At 38.6% G+C, this 15,474-nt stretch overlaps 1 protein-coding gene across 1 annotated transcript in view; it reads left to right on the forward strand.

Moving 5' to 3' along the window:
- The first annotated feature begins 5,802 nt into the window (after positions 1 to 5,802).
- The window catches only part of cep89 (centrosomal protein 89), a 121,275-nt gene continuing 111,603 nt past the window's right edge, over positions 5,803 to 15,474 (forward strand). Inside the window, exons 1-4 of the mRNA XM_036535666.1 lie at positions 5,803 to 5,960; positions 6,540 to 6,646; positions 6,975 to 7,130; positions 7,326 to 7,527. Of these exons, the coding sequence (XP_036391559.1) occupies positions 5,919 to 5,960; positions 6,540 to 6,646; positions 6,975 to 7,130; positions 7,326 to 7,527 (507 nt within the window). The 5' untranslated portion in view covers positions 5,803 to 5,918. The remainder of the gene's footprint in view (positions 5,961 to 6,539; positions 6,647 to 6,974; positions 7,131 to 7,325; positions 7,528 to 15,474) is intronic.

Consider the following 15,474-nt stretch of genomic DNA (forward strand, 5'->3'; position numbering starts at 1 on the left):
GCTGGAGAATAACACTCAGCATTAATGCAGAAATTTGTGAAAAGACAATGCAGGTATGATCCATGTGTCAGCGTTCAGAGGGCACTAGCCCACAGAGTGGAAAGGATCCCTGGTGTATTAGCCCTAAAACGCACTGTCACATTTACTGTCAATGAAGGGTACTTTTCATACAGAAGGGAAGTTTGTGACTGTTTTAAAGAGAAACAACACACAACTAACAGAAGTATAGGGACACTTGGATGAATCTTGTAATTTGAGTTTGCAAGATTGATGTGCAGTCACACAAGGCCAGCAGTGTGTCTCCTCTGAAAAGATTTGTACGTTTTGCTGACACTTGTAAAGTGTTAGTGTATTTTTGTCTACAAAGTAGATCATTTAAAACATTTGATAATCAAATAATTTATATGCAAAAAAAGGAATACGTAAAAACAACTATAAATGTACTCATATTTAGCTTACGTAGTTGAGTAAACAAGGTTTTTGATGTCTGTGTATTAGTGGTTCAGTGTGGTATACTAATACATGTTCTGACTTATTTGTTAAATGCTATGCTTAAATTGGTTCCTCTGTTTTCTGTCTAAATTGTCTTGATATTGTCTTTCACTAATATTTTTTTCTTTGTCAGGAGATCTCTGTTGCCTTTTAAAAGTTATTTTAAAAATAAGGGTATGGTTTTAAAGACAGTTTTCTATTTGTTTTTAGAACTGAAATTATTTGCTCATATAATGTAGTGTAATTTTGCTATTGTAATAAACTGCTGTCTACTGCACCTCTGTAACAGAAATCGTTTTTTTTTTTTTTTTTTTTTTTGATTGCATTTTTTAGGTTTGTCTTTTGTCTTTTTGTTTCAATTTAACAGTACATAAATATAACCCAAATAAATGTACCAGTACATAAACTAGCTATTTTAGAAGTTACTTTTTCTCTGGAGTTGTAATGATGCACTCTTGTCCTACTTGCTGAATAATCTTTAAAGTGCCATTTTTGCTTAGATAAGAGGAAAGAAAATATATATATATATTTGAAGTTGTGGTGAATCTTATTAGATTGTCAACATATGATCAAGTCATTGCACAAAGTATTACTACTGCTGTCTTAGATTGTAAAGTTGTTATTGTTGTCACATCTATGTGTAGATGCACAGAAAAATTGTTGTTGCTCTTTTTGTACATGTTACAGGCATTTTTGTTCACTCCTACTTTGTGAGTGTGTGGTCAAACCAGCTCTGCAAACTCTTTGTAGATACTGTACATGACCATGAAATTGTTAGGGTTGAAGATTCCATTCTACCAACTATCTGATCCTGATGTATCTGTAACCGTGTACACAAATCTCAATAAAAATGGGGAAGATTTAGTATTTGTAGCATTTGTCTTGTATCATCTTGTAGAATCCACTTTTTGTCAGTCATTATTCATCTGCATAACTGGGAAGGAGAAGGTATTTTAACTAAATGTTTTAACTAGACTGATGATGTTTCCATTACTAGCTGTACAACATTATATGCATATGTATGAGACATGCTGCACACCTGTTCAGTCTTTTCATGTTTGATAAGCCCATAAATAAAAACAAAATTCAAAATAAAGAAAATGCTTTACGCATAGGAAGTGAGAAACAAATGACTTCTGCAATACTAACCTTCAATTTTAGTTTAGAATTTTTGACAGAGGAATTGCAGACCCTTAACCATGGCTGTGATTCAAGCATTAAAAATTCTTGTAGCTGCTGACTCAGTCAGTGAATGAGTGAAGGATACTGCTATAGGAGGTGCTGCTTCCTGGCTTACAACCAATAAACAAACTAGCCCAGTTTAAAACTTCACGAATGAGGTGGAATAAACCATTTCCTCAGGGCTCCCCGCGATGATCATTTATAAGAGATGAGCTGAACTCCTGATTCTGTCATCCTGTGACCAGGCTGAGGAATGGATTGTGCTAACCAGAACATTGTGCAACTGGCCAAACCGCAGGTCTGCAGGTAGTGTCGCACATTCTGTTCCTTTGACAAGGAGGGTACAGTGAATACATCATACTTTCAAGTTTGAAATTGAAACCCTTTGGTATATCCTCCTCTCAGCCCTGAGAGCTGGCAGGATTGTCATGAAGCATCTCATAAGAAGCATTGCTGTTAGGGATACTGGAATAAGTCTCAGCTGTTGCTAATGATGACTCTCGTTTTGTTTCTCAAACATAGTAGAATATTCTGGCTTTGACCTGTGAAAATAATTCCCACAGAAAACCCTGCCCTGTTTTCCTCAGAGAAACTTGAGTGCACCACCCTCATTGTGTAACGCTAAAAATGTCATGTGACATAGACTAAGCTGCATGATTGTGCTATCTGAGATCACTGTGCTCTGTCTTCTATCTGATGTAAGGTTTTAAACTGCCAAGTCTCAGTCCAACAACCAAATCCACTGAGGATTGTTTCCTTCCCTGAAAGACTGCTGACTTGCTTATTCTCAGCCTGGAAAGCAAAAAAGCAGGTCAGTAAATGGGGGCCAAAGTGAAATCAAAAGCACATGTCTGCTTATAGACAGGCAGAGTTTTTTTTTCTGTAGCCTCTTTGCATTTATATAAACGTACAATCTGAGTCATTTGATGGAAATGCACTTAAGCAAGGCTGTAGACAGAGCTGAGGATTTCCCTCCCTCAGTGTGCATGGGAAAAAAAATGAAAAATACACATCTACAAATCCTCCCTTGCTCTAAGAACTCCGAAGTTACATTATGCCAATAGTGTGAAAACAGCATATGTATATTCTGTGGAAACCTAATGGATTTTAAATTGCTCACAGATTTCACTTCTTCGTATTGTGGCCTGGACAGTGTGGTCAGATTATTAAAGAGAGGGATTCTCAGAGCCAGAGGTGATGTCAGAGCGGCTGGCGTCTGGGACCGCACTGCATAGTGAGAGGGCTCGGAATCTGGCACGGAGCACTACCTTTAACTCTCTCCAAATGGCCACTGTAGAGCAGTTGCTGTGACCTCTCATGACTTTCTATGCTTCTCTGGGTAGCCCTGCTGCAGCACTGTAATGCACAAAACACACACATTTCTGGCTTCATTACTTAAAGTGATAACAAGTGGGCAGAAATCATGTTAGTTTTTTTCTTTTAAAGCTCTATTTGCTAAAACAAGAAAAATCTGTCCTCCCAAGGATTTACTTCAAGAGCAAATGCACAGAAAGCCTCTTTAGATTTTAAATTAAGAAACCTCCAAACTTGTTCTGTCCTTTGAGAAATTATCACTTGAGAACCTATCTCCAGGTAAAGTGTTGGTGCATACAAGCGCATACCAAGTCAGTGACTTTTATAAGGCTGATTTACACAGTACATTCTTGGTCCTTATGGCCAAAAATATTTCACTTTCTTACAGAACCACCCTTGGGTCCCTTTTTGCATCATAGTTTCCACATCTTTGAGGAAGTGCTAGAGAAATGTTTAACGCAGCTGAACCACTCTCTGTCCACATCATGTGACTGTGTGGAATAGAGACTTAATTCAAGTGTGAAACTTACTGTACAGTAGGGGTCTTTGCCAGACCAGCCTTCATCTCATCCATTCCAGAGATCTAAACCAGGGGTCCACCAACTCTTTACACGCTCCCTCTGAACAAAGCATTATACCTCCACTCTTTTCTTTTACCAAGAAATTGCAGGTGACACAACCCCCACAACCAAGTCTGATCCTCACCAATGTTTTAAGTGCCACATCTTCCCACCAGCTTTAACTGTTAAAAATAACCCAAAAATATGAAGCAGCTGTTGTGACTGAAAGCTGTTTCCTCAACCACTACAAAATGTAAAACTTAAAGACTACAAATGTAGGAAAAAAAATGTACACGACTTAAACAAGCCTAGGACTAATTAATCCTTTTCCACATAAAATACTGTGCAGTCTTCATTCTCTCCAGGTTTGAACATATTCATTCTTTGTACACACAGTGACGTGGAAACCCACACAGTATTCAAATCCAAATAGACCACTTTAGTGGCTGGCTTGCTGGCTCAGTTGTTTGTACATAGCTTAGGATGACCTAGTCTCCTATTCTGACTAGACTACCTTAAAATGCCCTACTTGTTTCAGCCTACAAACCTTGGAAAAGGAAGCAGTACAGTCTTGTTTGCCTGTTGCTGGCTCACCTTTTCAGCAGTAATGAGTACAACTTATTAGCTGTGTAATTAACTGCAAAGCTTCGATCGAGTTGGTAGCAGGCACCGAGGTCACTCCAGGCTGAAGCACAGTGCTAGTAAGTAGTGTTCACTGGACCAAGTCTACAGTACCACCATGACTCTTGGAATATTGTTGATTCCCTTTACCACATAATTCTGTAACAATAAAATTAGAATTGCAGTCTTCATATTGTCAACAAGCTAAAAGACAGGTGCCGATGTATGGTTTGACTCACATTACAGAGATGTAGGTGCTCCACTTCAAAACTGAGGTTTTTTTTTTTCAGTTTCTTCCACAATTTTCCACAATTTCCCAAATTTCCAATTACTTCCATTGTATAATGAAGTGTATAGTAGGCTATTCACTGCCCCCAGCATAATAGGTTTCAATCATCCTTTTAAATGACGTATAAAATGTCTTATTGCAGACTAACAGTTACTGTAAAGCAAGAGCATAGACTGCTTACAGCGATCAAACATTATTATATTATCTTTGGGGCTTGTGGGTATGTTGTTCAATTTCGACAAAAAAATTATTTATATGTTCCTTCTTACAACCATACACACATTGATAACCATCTCGTTTTAAAAAGTGAAAGGTCCAATAAGAATATGCATCACCCACGGGAATGGTAGCATACGAATAATTGTGTTATCGCTCCCCCTAGTGGAAAGATTTAAAATCGATCGGATAAATAATTTAGGTGGACGTTTTTTTGTTTTGTTTTGTATTGCTCTGATTTTTTTTTTTTTTAATATGTATTTATTTATTTATTTAGTTGGTAACTGATGCAGAGCACTATGACTAATATTTACTTCAGAAAAGTTTTTAAGATGCAAGCCTTTTTAACACCTTAGATTTACGGCAAAGACATCAGATTAATTTATCCATTTCCATTATTTATGAGTACACCAGATACGACTACGCGAAATATTTTATATGCGGTCATAATAGAATGTCTGCGATTATGCTCTTTCTTTGTAACTTTAGTAACAGTTACAACCCGTATTAAGACAGTCAGGACAGATAAAGGATCCCTTAATTAGCTTTTGAATCCTATAAGAGGTCAGTGGTTCCTTGTGGCTGGACAATATTTTACATTTACATTTATTTATTTAGCAGACGCTTTTATCCAAAGCGACGTACAATATGATTTGCTCGTTGACTTTATGAATCGTGTTAGTTAGCTAGCACTCCAAGTTAGCTAACTCGTAACGTTGAAAACGTGCTTTGAACACCAGCTGGGCGTTGGGAGGGAATACATATTACTGACAATGATACGGGCCATACGGCGCTGAGAGATCACTGGCTTTAGCCAATACGCTTACTGTATTTTCAGTGAAGTATTAATGGATAGCGCCAACACAGGAGTATTTCAAAACGGACGGCGTTGCTAAGAGACTAAAATCTAAGCACTGATTGGTCTCTTGCATCACTATGAGCCAGTTACATTGAATGTTATAGCAGGGTGACAGTAATGTGTGGCGTCTAGCTACTCACCCAACTACTTGTCAACTTGACCAGATCAGTTGAAGAGTCGGTTATTTCTCCTTAAAGATCAAACAAAATTGATCTTACTAGCCTGGTATATGTTTTCTTTTCAACCTTATTTTAGGCCTGTATGTTTTCCTTTCAATGACATTAACGGTAGTGTGGCACTAAAGCAGAATTGCCTCAGCTAATGTTATCCGGTAGCGTTAAGCTAACTTCAGAGCGCTTTCCAAGAAGATTTGAACTTTGCAACGATGTCTAAATTCAGCTTCAGAAGAAATGACAAAATGGCATTTGTGAGTTTTCGATAAACGCGCTGTCTACACGATGACTTGATCTTTCTCAAGAGTTTCAGTAGCTAGCGAGCGTTAGTAATGTAATGGTCTACCTATCACGATTAGCAGCTGTTTTTTTTTTCTTTTTTAGCTAGCTGGCGAAATCGGTCATGTTAGCAGTTATGCCGCACCTATAGCTAGAGTACCTAGACATCTAACTATTTTGATTTGCTTGCTGTTGCTAGCTAGTCTGTTACAGTAGCAATTCGCACGTCATTTTTTTTTTTTTTTTTTACTTTTTATTAATTTTATTATTTTTGCTAGATAGCTAGGTTTCCTCTGCATGTAGTTAGTCTAACGTCTTTTCCCGTTTGTTTCAAGTTTAAAACAGTTTAACCCTTCCTAATTTATTTAATTTAGTCGATGTTTTCACCATCCTTCATCTCCATCTTTTTTGAAACATAAGGTTACTTTCTCAATCTCCATGTCTCACTGTCTGTGACCTGATCTTGATATTTTTCATGTGGACCTCATTGGCAGAGCAGCGGCACGTTTTCTTTAGCAACTTGTCACTGATGAGGTTCTCCGTGGTTTATTTAGAAGCACATAGCTCATGGCTTGATCCCTGCCGCCACCATTGCTCCCAGGCCTGCCGTTCCCCGCACCCCTCCCCCTCGCAGCCCATACCCCTCTCCAGAACGACCCAGGTATCCTCATATTTATACACCCTCTGTAACTGTTGCTACATACCATGTCTTCTCTTCTTTTCACAAGTTTCATGTTTTCCATCCTGTCATAATAGCGGGGCCTTAATAATCCACGTAAGTTAAAATAACACAATGGATCTACCATAGTGCCAAAGGTGATACTCATGTGAAATAGACAGCTAACCGCTTTTCCAGTGCTCTTTAACATAGATTGTTGTCTGACAGAGTTAACAAAGTTATCAGTTATAGTTGTTGTTTAACACTATTACGTGACTATGATCGTTAACTTATGTAATTAATATATCGACTCTGCCTCCAAATGTCCTAGGTCTGCTTTGGCAGCTGCCATTTTGTCCTCCTCATTGACTGGCCGCACAGTGGCCATCCCTCCACCAAGACAGAGGTCTTACTCAGAGAGTGAATGCTCTCGGTCTGAAAGCCGGTCAGCTGTGGAGCCTTATGCCAGCACTGCAGAGTACACAAGGTAAGTGGGTTCAAATGCTGCAGATTCAGGCAGGAAAAATTATGTGATGAAAATGATATAAGTAATGATGTTAAATCTGACATCAAATGAATGTATCTTTGAATGTCTTGCCATTACGGTAGCAGAGTTGAAAAATGATGTCAAATCAAGCTCTGTGATTCTTTAAAAATAAAAGTAACACGTGAGTTTTTTCAGGGATAGGTGGTCCAGGTCTATGGCTGGTAGGCCCCGCTTGCCTTCTCCTGAGCATTCTGATGAAGTGTACAATGATGATGAAGCGGAAGAGTTAGAGAGAGAAGTGCTTTCAGACCCGGATGAAGGCCACATCTATCAGTCTTTGGAAAGGCAGAGGGGGAATCTGGTTAAAACTGATATCTACGCTGTGCCACTGAAACAGGTAAAGTGTGTACACTACAACATTTTGTGCAGACTGATCACTGTTACTCAACTGTAAAGAATGCACTTGTTATTCTTTTAGATTTTTTAGCATCCTAAGTTTCATACATCCAAACAGAAGGGTCCTCATAATTAATGGTGATTGTCCATTATTTTACTAATTGATGAAATCTGCCTTCTGCTGGCATATCAGTAATTCTTTGAAAGTAGCAAACTTGGCACTCTCAGCTGCAAGATGTGACCAAGTGGTGGCGCTGTAAATACACATTCAGCATTTCTCCCTGTGTGGCATTTTAAGCATCTGATATTTGAAAAAACATTTGAAATGCTGCTGTTACAGTGAGGAAGGGGAGGGGTAAGTGAATCAGAATGATGCTGTTTGTTATTCCCAGTTCAAGGCACAGTCCGTAGGTGATACAGATGAGGAGCAGCTGCATATTGTATGGTTGCTTGAGAATGTAATGTATCCAAGATGTTTTGTAGAGGTGCCAAGGTATTTAATTAGCTCCATTGGTCCTGTAATTTTCAGGATTTTATCATAATGGAGAAGCAGGTGTCTGGTAAATGCAGATTTAGCTACACTCTATGGAAGAATGACTTGATATGCAAATGCAAATTTCAGAACAGCAGGGATGTTATTGTTTTGTCATAGACCAGTCTCGCTGCTATGATTTAGAGAAATTGTACTTTTAAAAGTAAAAACTATAAAAGAGCCACACATTCTGAATGACAAGTTTGCCTCATAAAAATAAATCATAATAATCACTGTCAATTGCCAGTCCCCTCTGCAAGCAGTGGCACAAGAGGTCAAATTATTTCTTATGTATACGCTCAAGAAATTTGCATGTCAGTTCAAAAGATGAATATGAGACTAAAGCAGAAAGTATCCCCATTTACTAATGGGTATTTTTTATTCATACATGCTTTACCATCATAGAACAATAGCACTTTTTGTGTTCTACCCCCCTTATTTCAGATAATCTTAAGTATTGGGCTCTACAAGTGTTTATAATTGCTCAGGTATTTCTTGTTAGACTTGGACTAGACTTGGTTATGGTGTTTTAAAACAACTTTTCGAGTCTTCCACTTGAGTTGGTCAGTAAAAACCAAAATGACGTCTGGAGGACTTTATGACAGAAAAGAAGCCTGTTTTGAAGGTGACAGGAAAGAAAATTACCATCAGAGAAATTGGTAAGACTCTTTGGCATTACCCAAATCAATAACCTGGAATGTCTTTAAGAAAAAGGAAACCAGTGGAGCACTCGCTAATAGACCAAGAACATAATATCCAAAAAAAGCAAGTGCAGCGGATGACAGAAAAATGTGTGACGATAAAACCCAAACTTACTGTTGTAGAAATAAAAATAACCTCCAGAGTGTGGGTGTGCAGATGCTGTACCACAATCTACAGAAGACCTTACGAGTACAAATGCAGGGGCTACACTAACATGTAAGCCCCTCAGCAGCAAGAGCAGACAGGCCAACAGACTTGGAATTTCAAAGAAATACCAAGCTGACTCACAGGAGCTCTTTGGACATTTGAGACCAAAATAAATATCTGTCAAACTTAAAGAAAGGTTTAAGCATGTAGAACACCAGGAACAGCTCATGACCATAAGCACACCACTTCACCAGTAAAGCATGGTGGAGGGAGTATCATGGCTTGAGCATGTATTGCTGGTTCCAGAACAGTCTCAGTGTTCTTTGTAGTATAATTAAAGATCGCAGCATCAGGCCTATTGGGTGGCAGTTGATTATGCAGCAGGGCAGTGACTTAAAACACCACTACACACTAAACACAGGAGTTCATCAGAAAGAAAAGGTGGAAAATTTTGAACTGAGAAAGTCAATCACCAGATCTGAATCCTATTGAGCAATCATTTCACTTTTTTGAAAAGGATACTGAAGGCAGAAAGCCTAACCAACAAGCAGCAACTGAAAGAGGCATATAAAGCCTGACAAAGCATACCAAGTAAAGACTGATGATGTCAATGGGATGGAAGCTTGAGATGCAGTTATTACAAGCAAGGCATTTGCAATTAAATACTGACTTCATTTCATTTATTTACTTTAATTGTCCCCTAAATTGGGGGATGAACACAAAATATGGCTTTAAAGAATGATTAATTATGATACCAAAAAACTACAAATAAAAAGTCACCTTCATTATTCTGATTCACAATAATTTGTTTTAGCTCAATTTCAGCTTCTTGTGTATTTAACAGAAAAATACCAATTTGAGATAGTTGTCCCAATACATACAGAGGGCATGGTATCAAGGACATACAGTTAGGAATAGCATGTGTTTTTGAGCCACAGGTTTGTTTATTATTACAGTTTGGTCTCCACAAAGTGTTTGTTCCATTGTAACTATGTGCCCCTCTCAACTTGACAGGCATAAAGTCCCAGTGTTCTCCTGGAATCTCCTTAGTTTACCTTTCCAGTTAACCAGTGGGTTAGTGCAGTCCTTAATAAGGTTGAACAACTCTGTCCTCAGGAATCTGTCCGCCTTCTGAAGGCTAAATGTCCAAAGACTCAAGATGCTTTTTAAAGTGTTAATAATGGTAGAACAGTACAGGCGGTCCCTGTTTTTACAAGACAGTGCATTCCTGTAAATGTAGTAATCAATATGGGTAGATGCTGAATCCTGTTGTCCAATATTATAAGTAAGGGTATTTTTTTTTTACAAAAAGGCAAGGTTAAGGATTACATTAATATTTATACATTGAATTACATTGAATATGCTTACACAGGAAATACAGCATAAGTACTCAGTACCATGACACATACTACATGACTTTAAGGAATGACAGGTCATAGAGGACTGCAGCTTGCATATCACGGTCATTAGGCTACAGGGTGAGCAAGATTGTGCACAGATTGTGGGCCAGCTCTTTAACTTGCTCTTGTTTTCTCCTCAGCCTCTCTCTTATCATAATCAGGATTTTGAGTTTTTATTTTAGGAAGTGATTGCTTTTTTTTTTTATAAATCTTGTCAATCATAAATCACTGTAAACAGGGACTACCTGTATTTACAAACAGTTAGTATGCCAGATTGTGATATGTGACAAGACCTGAATGATGTAGCAGCAGCAGCTGACTCTGATTACTTTCTGTCTGCTTTTTCAATAGCTGTCAGATAATACAACCTACTATGGACATAACTACCAAGTAGAAATGAAGATGACATCAGTCAATACAGTGTTGTATTTTTAAAATTAGAATAGAATCTGCTCTTTAGATATGGAAGGTTTACAGAGAGAGGTATTTCATAGTCATTCATAATGTCAGAGACATAGAACTGATGGAAAACCATTCAATCCTCAGGTCAGTTAAGTTTTCAACATAGTTACTGACAGAAACTCTCCAAATGGCTCTCATTGTAATGACAAGTCATCACTGCTTCACATTGGTGAAATAGAGGCTTACATTCTGTTACACAGAATCTCCTCTGAAAATTAAATGCTGTGCATGCGTGTAATATAAAACAGAATGTCAGGAACATAATCTCATTATTATTGCTTCTCTCATGCTGTGAGACTGCTGGCTGGTGGCAAATCTGCTTCTCAAAAGGAAATTAGATTTACATTTTATTGTTTGCATATTTTTCCAGACCAAATCCTACATATAAGCTCTGTTCCCTCTTTCTCAAAAAAAAAAAAAAACATAAACAAATCAGTGCAAGTTTTTTTTTTATTTAAATGCATTTGTGGAGCATTTCAAATAAAATTTATTCAATTCAATTCAATTCAATTCATTTTTATTTGTATAGCGCTTTTGTCACAAGTTGTCACAAAGCAGCTTTACATTGTTCCCAGGCCTGAGACCCCCTGAGAGCAAGCCTAAGGCAACAGTGGCAAGGAAAAACTCCCTATCAGGAAGAAACCTTGAGCAGAACCAGGCTCATGGGGGGGCCCATCTGCTTCTGGCCGGCACTGGGCAGATAGAGTTAGAGACAAAATTATGCAATGTAGTTTAAGACATTTGCGATTGACAAACAATAGTAGTTAACAGTAGAGTGATTATAAGAATGTCTCCTAGGATGTCCGGGTCTTGGAATGCAGTTGGCTTTGATGGACAGGGCAGCGAGGTAGCAGGACTGGAAAACGGGATGAGACGCTTGGGCTACAGCTTCGGACAGGAGCCCGGAGCAGGGATAGGAAGCAAACAGAAAATAGTGGTTAGTGGATGATAAGAATGGCAGGGATGTAGAACAGAGAGGCAGGAGAGGAGGGGCAGAGAAAAAGGTGTGCAACAAGGAAAGACCCCGGCAGGCTAACATTATGGCAGCATACCTAGGGGACGGAAGGCAAGGGACTGGCATAGTCATGAGGGCGACCCTAAGACAGTCAACACCAGATCACACCAGATTTCATTCCATGAAAGCAATGACCACTTAGTCCACCAGAGACTCTATGATCCACGCCAGCACCAGGCCATGTCCCTCAGCTGAAGGATTTACTATATAGATATGTTTTGAGCCTAGACTTAAAGGTGGAGAGAGAGTCTGTTCCCTGAATCTCAGAGGGCAAACTGTTCCACAGGAGAGGGGCTTGATAGGAAAAGGCTCTACCGCCTACAGTAGTTTTGCCCACTCTTGGAATGGTGAGAAGCCCGGCATTTTGGGAGCGAAGGGCTCTCTGCGGAAGATATGGATGAAGAAGGTCCTTAAGATAGGGGGGGCAAGCCCATTTAAAACCTTAAATGTGAGTAAGAGTATTTTAAAAATGATCCGGTATTTAATAGGTAGCCAATGGAGAGAAGCCAGAACTGGGGTGATGTGCTCAAAGCGTTTAGTTTTAGTTAAGATTCGAGCAGCTGCATTTTGCACCAGCTGAAGGGGTTTTAATGAGACGTTTGCACATCCTGACAAGAGGGCATTACAGTAGTCTAATCTGGATGTTACAAAGGCATGGATTAGTTTTTCAGCGTCGTTAATTGATACGATTTTCCTGATTTTAGCAATATTTCTCAGATGGAAGAAGGCAGTCCTAGAGGTGTTAGTTATGTGAGTTTCAAAGGAGAGCTCGAGATCAATAACAACACCAAGGTCTTTGATGGCTGCACTCGGGGCAAGGGAGACACCATCAAGGTCCAGTGTAAAATGAGTGAGTTTGCTCCTGATTGAATTTTGACCTATGACCAATATTTCGGTTTTGTCCAGGTTAAGGAGAAGAAAGTTTCGGGCCATCCAATTCTTTACATCTGTTAGGCAGGCCTCCATGTTTGAAATATTCAGAGGGACATCGGGTTTGACTGATATGTATAACTGAGTGTCATCCGCGTAACAGTGGAAATTAATGTCATGTTTACGGATGATATCGGCAAGAGGCAACATGTATAACGAGAAGAGCAGAGGTCCAAGCACAGATCCTTGAGGTATACCATATCTTACTCTGGAACGAGCGGAGGATTCGTTGTTGATGGAGACAAACTGATATCGTTCTGATAGATAAGACCTAAACCAAGATAGGGTCTGTCCACTTATGCCAACCAGGTTTTCGAGGCGGTCAAGGAGGATACAATGATCAATGGTATCAAAGGCTGCACTTAGGTCTAGTAGCACAAGAAGAGAGATACAGCCATTGTCACAGGAGAGTAGAAGGTCGTTGAGCACTTTCAGGAGAGCGGTTGCCGTACTGTGGTGAGGTCTAAATCCGGACTGGAAAACTTCCAAAATGTTGTTAGAGTGTAAAAAAAATTATAATCAATTTTGATTTTAATTACAATTTTGAATTTAGAAAATTCTGATTCCTTTTCTCCAGTGTGCTCTCTGAACGAAATACTCATCTTTAGTGCACATTAATGACTAGAATCAAAGTGAGAGGGAAGAAAAGTAATCTTACTGAATCAATCATGCCTACAGATATTGTTCAGCATAATATAATGATGCTGTAGTTTACAGGATGTTAGCACTATGTGGAAAAGAAACATCAGGATCTGTAATGCTGGTTTGCTATTACAGATACTCTGAGCAGGCAAAACTTGGTGAGGCTGTCTTCACTGAACTTTGTGTATTTGTGTTTAGTGCATATGCATCTAAGCTACAGTAGTTCACAATGGCAGACTGGAATGTAAAAAAGGACAAACAGTGCTTTAAAGCATTTATACCTCTGTCCTCACAGAGAGTGTCTCCTGTTGCAGATTGTGATTTAGTAACTCTTTCTTAATCCTGGTGTAGCAAAGGGCAAGAGCAGCTACCCCACCTGGCCTCGAACCTGGGTCTGCAGGGTACCAAACTGCAGCTTTGACCACAACACCAAAGAGCCAGGCTCATTGGTATGGCAGTCAGAGTGCATACTCAACTGTAGTGACAGCATTCTGTCACACTTTGTCTGGAGTTTATAAAATGAGGTTTTTCATTAGGTGTACTTTTGAACACGAGAGTCATAAGCTAGGAAGGCAATCCGTTTCTTACGTGCTGTGGCTGGCACTGTTTTAGTCAATGCACAGGTGCTGAAAAATTAATGCTACTCAGTGCTACTAGTGCTAGTAGTCTATTGATTTCTATTTTTTGTGTAGACACATTCATTTTTCTGTCATCCAAGAAGAAATTAAATGGTTATACAGAACTCACTGGTCAATTCTTTCATTTGAATTAGTTTCCAGTATAAAAGGCAGATCTCAAATATGTTCAAAGACCTAGCTATGAATAGATGGCAATTATTTGCTGTAGTGTGTCAAAGAACTGTAATTAGAGTCTTGATGGGATGTGGTGCACAGTCCATTTCTGTTGTGCAACAGGTCAGTGTGATTAAAAACACTTCAGAGGGAGTGTTCAGTGCATAATCATTTGAGGCCTTTTTCATTTTCTAAGTAAGGTTTGTCTGAATTGCATATCCCATTTGTGTCAGTCATTTAGATTATTACTGAGGTTATACTGATTGGGGGGAAAGGTGTGAATTAGTTTATAATTATGAAAAGTAGCTTATATACCAATTATTTTCAACCTGTACATGTCTGTCTCTGAAACAGGCTTGCATCAGGCCTGTATTAAAATGTTTACAATTATGGAATCTCTGGTGTTATATGAGTAGGTATTACCACAAAAGTTCGCTTGTTAGATTTGAATTGATATACCCTGTCACTTTCTACCTTTTTTCAATTAAAAAGAAAATTCAGTGTGGGCATAGCACAAAATAATTATTGTCATTGGTTTGTCTCTAGTGTCACTTGGAATTTTATGATAATGAAATTCCAACTGATTTAAAGTGCCATTTAGTTTTATATTGAATTTGATAAGATAAGGTTCATAAATTGTAGACATATCTCTTGGAAGAGGAGCATCATTTCAGACTTTAAAATATTTCTGAAACATTAAAATGCCTTCCACCCAAGGATATGATGTTCGAAGTTATTATTGAAATGTTTTTATTTTCCTTGTAATGCAGCACACATTATGCTAATACAAATCACATCTGTGTGCCATATGGTGAATGTAAAAACACCATCTGGTATTTTTTGACAGCTGACTATTGCACCTCAGGGCACAAAAATATTTTTAGGATGGTAATAATAACTACAGGGTATGCTGATGTTTCTTGTGTACTTGTTTCTCACAATAATGGTTAGCATTTTCCAGCATTTTCCAGTGTTGCACCTCTGTTTTCTCAGCTGTTAGGCAATGTCCATTATTGAAGACTATCATTCCCTTTCAGATTCTCTTAAAGTGTTACGTCATGGAGAGTTAAATCATTGATTGTACCAAACACAAGTAGCACAAAATATTTATTGCTTTGAAATGGAAACATTGGATTTCTGTTAGCCAAGGTTACGTATTGAGGGCTATTGAGCTGGTTAGGTGATTTACCATTACGTGTAACATGGATTTCCTAGGGATCAGTCTTGCAGTTCTTTGAGTGCAAAAGGCTACATCTGCTTTGTACTCTTCCACTTATCTTGCAGTTCTTGTATGCTATAGGACATTTACCAGCACCTTTGGTAAGTT

Source organism: Megalops cyprinoides, chromosome 8 (genome assembly GCF_013368585.1).
Source record: "Megalops cyprinoides isolate fMegCyp1 chromosome 8, fMegCyp1.pri, whole genome shotgun sequence".
Taxonomy (NCBI): domain Eukaryota; kingdom Metazoa; phylum Chordata; class Actinopteri; order Elopiformes; family Megalopidae; genus Megalops; species Megalops cyprinoides.